This window comes from Balaenoptera physalus, assembly GCF_965194825.1.
Source record: "Balaenoptera physalus genome assembly, chromosome: 4".
In the NCBI taxonomy this organism is placed as follows: domain Eukaryota; kingdom Metazoa; phylum Chordata; class Mammalia; order Artiodactyla; family Balaenopteridae; genus Balaenoptera; species Balaenoptera physalus.
In genome coordinates, this window is record NC_138891.1 from 131,981,515 (window position 1) to 131,992,754 (window position 11,240).

The 11,240-nt window shown below is 36.9% G+C and overlaps 1 protein-coding gene across 1 annotated transcript; it reads right to left on the reverse strand.

Moving 5' to 3' along the window:
• Positions 1 to 1,093: 1,093 nt before the first annotated feature.
• KRTAP21-2 (keratin associated protein 21-2) lies at positions 1,094 to 10,577 on the reverse strand (the record flags this gene model as incomplete). Its single annotated transcript, XM_082459460.1, is given in 5 exon segments — positions 1,094 to 1,270; positions 5,795 to 5,796; positions 5,799 to 5,892; positions 10,442 to 10,443; positions 10,446 to 10,577. Coding segments are annotated over 5 exon segments (399 nt in total). The 3' UTR covers positions 1,094 to 1,101.
• Between the last annotated feature and the right edge of the window lie 663 nt (positions 10,578 to 11,240).

Consider the following 11,240-nt stretch of genomic DNA (forward strand, 5'->3'; position numbering starts at 1 on the left):
CAACTTCAAAATACCTCCCTGAACTACCTCTGATACTTCGATCCTTACTCTCTTTCCCATAAACCGGTTTTATTCCCCCCTCCCAGCTGTCAGTTTGAAATTATCTTAATTATTTTCTACTCTTTGGTTTTCGATCTTAACGTACTAGAATATAAACACTGTGAGAGCAAGAAACTTGTCTATAATTTCCCTACTTTGTCTTCACTAAGATGAGGCCCTTTCTAAACTACTCAAAACTATTTGTCAATTAAGTGACCGAAATCAATTTCCTCAACCACGATATATGAAAACAAATACATTTTCAGTTCCATCAAAAGCAGGTGACATAAGAGAATATGTTGATTCTCACTTATCTGTTGCTTAGTTCTTTATTCTCGTGTTTTCCGTACCTATGTCTAATTCTAATTCCTCATTAATTCTGGAAAATATCTCTTCAATTCCTTTAAGCACTCAGGGCACCTCTTCTCTACCTTGGACTCTGCATTAACATCCTGAATAAAGTGTCATTCCCCCTCCTCTTTACCTTCCAGCTCCAACCTAGACAAAGTGGGATTTGCAAAGCACAGCAGTGAAATACTGTGAGATTTGTGCCTGGGTGTACAAGCGCCTGAGTATGTGAGGAACAAGAAATAGGAGGAGAAGACATTTTTTCTGGTGCAAATGTAAGAAGAAATGCTTGTATTATATCAAGGAAGAAATCAAGGTTCAGGCAAGATATTAGCCCAACTTGCAACAGAGGCCATAACATTTCAAAAAAATGACTAATTCACAAGCAAGTACACAAAGGTTTGTTAGAAACAATGCACCATTTTTATTGAGAATAAGTGATTTCCCCAACTGGAGGATGTTAGGATCATCAACACAGTCATAACAGTGAATCAGAGTTTAAGGAAGTTAAAGGCAAATTTTCGGAAAAGAGTCAGGCGCTATCATAGAACCTCAAGCCACAAAGATGTCAATCTAAACATGGGTAGTTGGAGGTCAAAGCCTCTGTTAGGCATGTAGTTTCCTGGTAATAGAAATCACGGGTTATAGATCCTTGAATCTCATTATCTTTAGATGTGTCATTACAGGAACACACGAGGTTTGGATGGTGATGTTTTAGCAGCAAGAAGAATAACATCTCCTAAAGCAAAATGGCCAGTAGCTGCGGTAGCCAGAGTCATATCCACAGCCATATCCTGTTCCATAAACACAGCCATAAGGGGAGCCATATCCACAGCCGTATCCTGAGCCATAGCCACAGCCATAGCGAGTCCCATATCCACAGCTGTAATAGGGACTAAACCCACGGCGATAGCCACAAGAGTTGCCGTAGTAGTTGCCACACATGTTGTCAAGGGAAGTGGATTCAGGTGGGTTGCAAGAGGATGTTTCTGAAGTGTGTGTGTCGTCTACTTCCCATGGACCTTTATATACTGCCAGTAATTGGCAGAGCATACCATTCATTCCCTGACATAGACAACAAATATGCAAGCAACCATTATATACCAGTCACTGTTGACAATCAGTCACAGTTCCTTTAAAATGAGCTAGTTATTTTGAAAACTCCAGTTTTATTTAAAAAGCATCATTTTAATTTGTTCTGCTGAAGAACTGTCTCAGTAGAATCATGTGCCCAATAATTGATTTTTTGCTTGGGTTGTTTGTTTTTCTTGCCTGTGAGTTGTATGAGATATTTGTATAATTTGGACATTAACACCTAGTCAGTCACATCATCAGCAAATATTTTCTCACACTTCATAGGTTGTCTTTTTGTCTTTTCAACAGCTTCCTTTGCTGTGCAAAACCTTTTAAGTGTAATTATGTCCCATTTGTTTCTTTTTGCTTTTATTTCTTTGGCCTTAGGATAGAGATCCAAAAAAATATTGCTACAATTTATGTCAAAGTGTGTTCTGCCTATGTTTTCTTCCAAGAGTTTTCAGTTCTTACATTTAGGTCTTTAGCCCATTTTGAGTTTGTTTTTGTATATGGTGTGAGGGAATGCTCTACTCTCATTGTTATATACCTGGCTGTTCACTTTTCCCAGCACCACTTGTTGAAGAGACTGTCTTTTCTCTTTGTATATTCCTACCTGTTTTGTCAAGATTGATTGATCCTAAGTGTGTGGGATTATTTCTGGGCTCTGTATTCTCTTCCACTGACATATGTGTCTGTTTTGGAGCAAATACCACAGTGTAGTATAGTCTGAAGTCTGGTAGGGTTGAATCTCGAGCTTTGTCCTTTATTATGAAGAGTGCTTTGAAAACTGGGGGTCTTTTGTGGTCCTAGTTTTAGAAATAGTTTTTCTATGAATTTTAGTGTTGTTTAAGGATTATTTGTCCTAGTTCTGTGAATGTTAAAAATATTTGTTCTAGGTCTGTGAAAAATGTCACAGCTATGTTGATAGGGATTGCATTAAATCTGTAGATTTCATTGGGAGGTATGGCCATTTTTAAAATGTTAGTTCTTCAAATCTAAGGACACAGGATATATTTCCTTTTCTTTATATCGATTTTAATTTCCTTCACCACATTTTATAGTTTTCAGAGTATAGATATTTCACCTCCTTGTTTAAGTTTCTTCCTAGGTAATTGTTGATGCAGTTTTAAATGGGATTTGTTTTACTTTCTCTTCCTAACATTTCATCATTAGTGTATAGAAGCACAAGAGATTTCTGTATATTAATCTTGTATCATGCAAACTACTGAATTTGTTTATAGGGTCGAATGGTTTTTGGGTGTAGACTGTAGAGTTCTCTATATGAAGTACCATATCATATGCAAATAGGTACGGTGTTACTTCTTCCTTTCCATTCTGCATACATTTAATTTCTTTTTCTTATGACTGCTGCGGCCAGAACTTCCAATTTAAGTAGAAGGGGCGACAGTCATCATCCTTGTCTCGTTCCTGAATTGAGGAGGAAGGCTTTCACCTTTTCACCATTCAGTATTGTGTTGGCTGTTGGTTTGTCATAAATGGCCTTTTTTATGTTAATGTCTTTTCCCTCTACACACACTTTAGCAAAGATTTTTATCATGAATCGATGTTGAATTTTTTCAAATGCTTTTTCTGCATCTATTGATGTGATCATGTGATTTTTGTCTTTCTTTTTGTTGCTGTGGTGTATCACATTGATTGATTTGCACATGCTAATCCATCCTTGTGCCCCTGGAATAAATCCAACTTGTTCATTGCGTATGATCCTTTTTTGTACTATTGGATTTGGTTTGCTAATATTTTGTTGAGGACTTTTGCATCTATTGTTCATCAAAGATATTGGACTCTAATTTTCTTTTTTCTATAATCTCTTTGTCTGGTTTCGGTATCAGGGTAATGGTGGCCTTGTCGAATGAACTTGGGAGTGTTTGCTCATCTTCAGTGTTCTGGAACATTTTGAGAAGGATTGGTATAAGTTCTTCTTTTTACGTTTGATAGAATTCCCCTGTGAAGCTCTCTGGTCCTGCACTTTCGTTTGCTGGGAGTTTTTCAAATTAGAGATTCGACTTCACTTCTAGTGATCAATCTGTTCAAGTTTTCTGTTTCTTCTTGATTCAGTCTAGTCATTCCATATGTTTCTAGAAATTTGTCTCTTTCTTCTAGGCTGTCCAACTTGTTGGCATATAACTGTTCATAGTATTGCTTATGATGATTTGTATGTCTGTGGTATCAGCTGTTATTTCTCTGCTTTCCTTTCTGGTCAAAATTAAAGTAAATTCTTATAGTAACAATTATGAAATCCATGTTGGAAGGGAGTATAAAGTCCTGAAGGTGATTCCTTCTACTGGAATCCCACATTTCAACAACACAAAATGAGCTATGATCCAGTAGTCTATAGAGTGGCTTCAACAGGAATTTTCACGAAGCTGCTGATTTCATTTTCTGAGAACATTCATGATTAGAAAATTTTCTTTCTGTTGAGAAATCTTTCTACCTATTTTTTCTGATATTGGTCTCTGCTGTAATGTGATCACTCTGCTATGTTTAATCAACAACAATAAGCGTAAGGAAAATATATCTCCACTCCAATTTTTGTTATTCTTCAGTTTCTTTCCTTTTCTGTCATCTTTTAAACACGAAACTATCAATTTTATTTCACAAATTCCCTGGGATAGACACTTTACTTTTCAATACCCTGCCAACACACACTTTCTTTCCACAATACCCATGGGTTAGTGAAAATTCTTCTATCTTTATTGCATTACTTCGAATACCTTTCCAGGCAAACATCTGGATATTGATGCAAAACAAGAGAAACCATATCTATTCTGTACATCACTGCATAATCAGCTCTGAGAACACTGCCTGGCACATAACTTACACTCAAACAATATTTCTCCAATAAGAATATGAACTCAAACATTTGTGTGGCACATATAAATTTTAGGATATTTGTAAATATTATCCCCATTTTCTCACTTCTGTAAAGCTGAGTGTCTCAGATGTTCTTTAACTAAGGAGTCACAACACTTATGACTTTGAAAGTGTGTTAAGAGTTCATGAAGACACTTTTCTGGATATATAAGTTAACTCATACATGCCTAATAAATCATATTCTGCCAAAACTTCATGGACTTCTTTTCCCTCTTTACACATGCTACCGCCCTTTCTAATCTTCCTTTGCCATTGGCATCAGCTCATCACAACTTCAAAATACCTCCCAGAACTACCTCTGATACTTCGATCCTTACTCTCTTTCCCATAAACCGGTTTTATTCCCCCCTCCCAGCTGTCAGTTTGAAATTATCTTAATTATTTTCTACTCTTTGGTTCTCGATCTTAACGTACTAGAATATAAACACTGTGAGAGCAAGAAACTTGTCTATAATTTCCCTACTTTGTCTTCACTAAGATGAGGCCCTTTCTAAACTACTCAAAACTATTTGTCAATTAAGTGACCGAAATCAATTTCCTCAACCACGATATATGAAAACAAATACATTTTCAGTTCCATCAAAAGCAGGTGACATAAGAGAATATGTTGATTCTCACTTATCTGTTGCTTAGTTCTTTATTCTCGTGTTTTCCGTACCTATGTCTAATTCTAATTCCTCATTAATTCTGGAAAATATCTCTTCAATTCCTTTAAGCACTCAGGGCACCTCTTCTCTACCTTGGACTCTGCATTAACATCCTGAATAAAGTGTCATTCCCCCTCCTCTTTACCTTCCAGCTCCAACCTAGACAAAGTGGGATTTGCAAAGCACAGCAGTGAAATACTGTGAGATTTGTGCCTGGGTGTACAAGCGCCTGAGTATGTGAGGAACAAGAAATAGGAGGAGAAGACATTTTTTCTGGTGCAAATGTAAGAAGAAATGCTTGTATTATATCAAGGAAGAAATCAAGGTTCAGGCAAGATATTAGCCCAACTTGCAACAGAGGCCATAACATTTCAAAAAAATGACTAATTCACAAGCAAGTACACAAAGGTTTGTTAGAAACAATGCACCATTTTTATTGAGAATAAGTGATTTCCCCAACTGGAGGATGTTAGGATCATCAACACAGTCATAACAGTGAATCAGAGTTTAAGGAAGTTAAAGGCAAATTTTCGGAAAAGAGTCAGGCGCTATCATAGAACCTCAAGCCACAAAGATGTCAATCTAAACATGGGTAGTTGGAGGTCAAAGCCTCTGTTAGGCATGTAGTTTCCTGGTAATAGAAATCACGGGTTATAGATCCTTGAATCTCATTATCTTTAGATGTGTCATTACAGGAACACACGAGGTTTGGATGGTGATGTTTTAGCAGCAAGAAGAATAACATCTCCTAAAGCAAAATGGCCAGTAGCTGCGGTAGCCAGAGTCATATCCACAGCCATATCCTGTTCCATAAACACAGCCATAAGGGGAGCCATATCCACAGCCGTATCCTGAGCCATAGCCACAGCCATAGCGAGTCCCATATCCACAGCTGTAATAGGGACTAAACCCACGGCGATAGCCACAAGAGTTGCCGTAGTAGTTGCCACACATGTTGTCAAGGGAAGTGGATTCAGGTGGGTTGCAAGAGGATGTTTCTGAAGTGTGTGTGTCGTCTACTTCCCATGGACCTTTATATACTGCCAGTAATTGGCAGAGCATACCATTCATTCCCTGACATAGACAACAAATATGCAAGCAACCATTATATACCAGTCACTGTTGACAATCAGTCACAGTTCCTTTAAAATGAGCTAGTTATTTTGAAAACTCCAGTTTTATTTAAAAAGCATCATTTTAATTTGTTCTGCTGAAGAACTGTCTCAGTAGAATCATGTGCCCAATAATTGATTTTTTGCTTGGGTTGTTTGTTTTTCTTGCCTGTGAGTTGTATGAGATATTTGTATAATTTGGACATTAACACCTAGTCAGTCACATCATCAGCAAATATTTTCTCACACTTCATAGGTTGTCTTTTTGTCTTTTCAACAGCTTCCTTTGCTGTGCAAAACCTTTTAAGTGTAATTATGTCCCATTTGTTTCTTTTTGCTTTTATTTCTTTGGCCTTAGGATAGAGATCCAAAAAAATATTGCTACAATTTATGTCAAAGTGTGTTCTGCCTATGTTTTCTTCCAAGAGTTTTCAGTTCTTACATTTAGGTCTTTAGCCCATTTTGAGTTTGTTTTTGTATATGGTGTGAGGGAATGCTCTACTCTCATTGTTATATACCTGGCTGTTCACTTTTCCCAGCACCACTTGTTGAAGAGACTGTCTTTTCTCTTTGTATATTCCTACCTGTTTTGTCAAGATTGATTGATCCTAAGTGTGTGGGATTATTTCTGGGCTCTGTATTCTCTTCCACTGACATATGTGTCTGTTTTGGAGCAAATACCACAGTGTAGTATAGTCTGAAGTCTGGTAGGGTTGAATCTCGAGCTTTGTCCTTTATTATGAAGAGTGCTTTGAAAACTGGGGGTCTTTTGTGGTCCTAGTTTTAGAAATAGTTTTTCTATGAATTTTAGTGTTGTTTAAGGATTATTTGTCCTAGTTCTGTGAATGTTAAAAATATTTGTTCTAGGTCTGTGAAAAATGTCACAGCTATGTTGATAGGGATTGCATTAAATCTGTAGATTTCATTGGGAGGTATGGCCATTTTTAAAATGTTAGTTCTTCAAATCTAAGGACACAGGATATATTTCCTTTTCTTTATATCGATTTTAATTTCCTTCACCACATTTTATAGTTTTCAGAGTATAGATATTTCACCTCCTTGTTTAAGTTTCTTCCTAGGTAATTGTTGATGCAGTTTTAAATGGGATTTGTTTTACTTTCTCTTCCTAACATTTCATCATTAGTGTATAGAAGCACAAGAGATTTCTGTATATTAATCTTGTATCATGCAAACTACTGAATTTGTTTATAGGGTCGAATGGTTTTTGGGTGTAGACTGTAGAGTTCTCTATATGAAGTACCATATCATATGCAAATAGGTACGGTGTTACTTCTTCCTTTCCATTCTGCATACATTTAATTTCTTTTTCTTATGACTGCTGCGGCCAGAACTTCCAATTTAAGTAGAAGGGGCGACAGTCATCATCCTTGTCTCGTTCCTGAATTGAGGAGGAAGGCTTTCACCTTTTCACCATTCAGTATTGTGTTGGCTGTTGGTTTGTCATAAATGGCCTTTTTTATGTTAATGTCTTTTCCCTCTACACACACTTTAGCAAAGATTTTTATCATGAATCGATGTTGAATTTTTTCAAATGCTTTTTCTGCATCTATTGATGTGATCATGTGATTTTTGTCTTTCTTTTTGTTGCTGTGGTGTATCACATTGATTGATTTGCACATGCTAATCCATCCTTGTGCCCCTGGAATAAATCCAACTTGTTCATTGCGTATGATCCTTTTTTGTACTATTGGATTTGGTTTGCTAATATTTTGTTGAGGACTTTTGCATCTATTGTTCATCAAAGATATTGGACTCTAATTTTCTTTTTTCTATAATCTCTTTGTCTGGTTTCGGTATCAGGGTAATGGTGGCCTTGTCGAATGAACTTGGGAGTGTTTGCTCATCTTCAGTGTTCTGGAACATTTTGAGAAGGATTGGTATAAGTTCTTCTTTTTACGTTTGATAGAATTCCCCTGTGAAGCTCTCTGGTCCTGCACTTTCGTTTGCTGGGAGTTTTTCAAATTAGAGATTCGACTTCACTTCTAGTGATCAATCTGTTCAAGTTTTCTGTTTCTTCTTGATTCAGTCTAGTCATTCCATATGTTTCTAGAAATTTGTCTCTTTCTTCTAGGCTGTCCAACTTGTTGGCATATAACTGTTCATAGTATTGCTTATGATGATTTGTATGTCTGTGGTATCAGCTGTTATTTCTCTGCTTTCCTTTCTGGTCAAAATTAAAGTAAATTCTTATAGTAACAATTATGAAATCCATGTTGGAAGGGAGTATAAAGTCCTGAAGGTGATTCCTTCTATTGGAATCCCACATTTCAACAACACAAAATGAGCTATGATCCAGTAGTCTATAGAGTGGCTTCAACAGGAATTTTCACGAAGCTGCTGATTTCATTTTCTGAGAACATTCATGATTAGAAAATTTTCTTTCTGTTGAGAAATCTTTCTACCTATTTTTCTCTGATATTGGTCTCTGCTCTAATGTGATCACCCTGCTATGTTTAATCCACAACAATAAGCGTAAGGAAAATATATCTCCACTCCAATTTTTGTTATTCTTCAGTTTCTTTCCTTTTCTGTCATCTTTTAAACACAAAACTATCAATTTTATTTCACAAATTCCCTGGGATAGACACTTTACTTTTCAATACCCTGCCAACACACACTTTCTTTCCACAATACCCATGGGTTAGTGAAAATTCTTCTATCTTTATTGCATTACTTCGAATACCTTTCCAGGCAAACATCTGGATATTGATGCAAAACAAGAGAAACCATATCTATTCTGTACATCACTGCATAATCAGCTCTGAGAACACTGCCTGGCACATAACTTACACTCAAACCATATTTCTCCAATAAGAATATGAACTCAAACATTTGTGTGGCACATATAAATTTTAGGATATTTGTAAATATTATCCCCATTTTCTCACTTCTGTAAAGCTGAGTGTCTCAGATGTTCTTTAACTAAGGAGTCACAACACTTATGACTTTGAAAGTGTGTTAAGAGTTCATGAAGACTCTTTTCTGGATATATAAGTTAACTCATACACGCCTAATAAATCATATTCTGCCAAAACTTCACGGACTTCTTTTCCCTCTTTACACATGCTACCGCCCTTTCTAATCTTCCTTTGCCATTGGCATCAGCTCATCACAACTTCAAAATACCTCCCTGAACTACCTCTGATACTTCGATCCTTACTCTCTTTCCCATAAACCGGTTTTATTCCCCCCTCCCAGCTGTCAGTTTGAAATTATCTTAATTATTTTCTACTCTTTGGTTTTCGATCTTAACGTACTAGAATATAAACACTGTGAGAGCAAGAAACTTGTCTATAATTTCCCTACTTTGTCTTCACTAAGATGAGGCCCTTTCTAAACTACTCAAAACTATTTGTCAATTAAGTGACCGAAATCAATTTCCTCAACCACGATATATGAAAACAAATACATTTTCAGTTCCATCAAAAGCAGGTGACATAAGAGAATATGTTGATTCTCACTTATCTGTTGCTTAGTTCTTTATTCTCGTGTTTTCCGTACCTATGTCTAATTCTAATTCCTCATTAATTCTGGAAAATATCTCTTCAATTCCTTTAAGCACTCAGGGCACCTCTTCTCTACCTTGGACTCTGCATTAACATCCTGAATAAAGTGTCATTCCCCCTCCTCTTTACCTTCCAGCTCCAACCTAGACAAAGTGGGATTTGCAAAGCACAGCAGTGAAATACTGTGAGATTTGTGCCTGGGTGTACAAGCGCCTGAGTATGTGAGGAACAAGAAATAGGAGGAGAAGACATTTTTTCTGGTGCAAATGTAAGAAGAAATGCTTGTATTATATCAAGGAAGAAATCAAGGTTCAGGCAAGATATTAGCCCAACTTGCAACAGAGGCCATAACATTTCAAAAAAATGACTAATTCACAAGCAAGTACACAAAGGTTTGTTAGAAACAATGCACCATTTTTATTGAGAATAAGTGATTTCCCCAACTGGAGGATGTTAGGATCATCAACACAGTCATAACAGTGAATCAGAGTTTAAGGAAGTTAAAGGCAAATTTTCGGAAAAGAGTCAGGCGCTATCATAGAACCTCAAGCCACAAAGATGTCAATCTAAACATGGGTAGTTGGAGGTCAAAGCCTCTGTTAGGCATGTAGTTTCCTGGTAATAGAAATCACGGGTTATAGATCCTTGAATCTCATTATCTTTAGATGTGTCATTACAGGAACACACGAGGTTTGGATGGTGATGATTTAGCAGCAAGAAGAATAACATCTCCTAAAGCAAAATGGCCAGTAGCTGCGGTAGCCAGAGTCATATCCACAGCCATATCCTGTTCCATAAACACAGCCATAAGGGGAGCCATATCCACAGCCGTATCCTGAGCCATAGCCACAGCCATAGCGAGTCCCATATCCACAGCTGTAATAGGGACTAAACCCACGGCGATAGCCACAAGAGTTGCCGTAGTAGTTGCCACACATGTTGTCAAGGGAAGTGGATTCAGGTGGGTTGCAAGAGGATGTTTCTGAAGTGTGTGTGTCGTCTACTTCCCATGGACCTTTATATACTGCCAGTAATTGGCAGAGCATACCATTCATTCCCTGACATAGACAACAAATATGCAAGCAACCATTATATACCAGTCACTGTTGACAATCAGTCACAGTTCCTTTAAAATGAGCTAGTTATTTTGAAAACTCCAGTTTTATTTAAAAAGCATCATTGCAATTTGTTCTGCTGAAGAATTGTCTCAGTAGAATCATGTGCCCAATAATTGATTTTTTGCTTGGGTTGTTTGTTTTTCTTGCCTGTGAGTTGTATGAGATGTTTGTATAATTTGGACATTAACACCTAGTCAGTCACATCATCAGCAAATATTTTCTCACACTTCCTAGGTTGTCTTTTTGTCTTTTCAACAGCTTCCTTTGCTGTGCAAAACCTTTTAAGTGTAATTATGTCCCATTTGTTTCTTTTTGCTTTTATTTCTTTGGCCTTAGGATAGAGATCCAAAAAAATATTGCTACAATTTATGTCAAAGTGTGTTCTGCCTATGTTTTCTTCCAAGAGTTTTATATTTTCAGGTCTTACATTTAAGTCTTTAGCCCATTTTGAGTTTGTTTTTGTATATGGTGTGAGGGAATGCT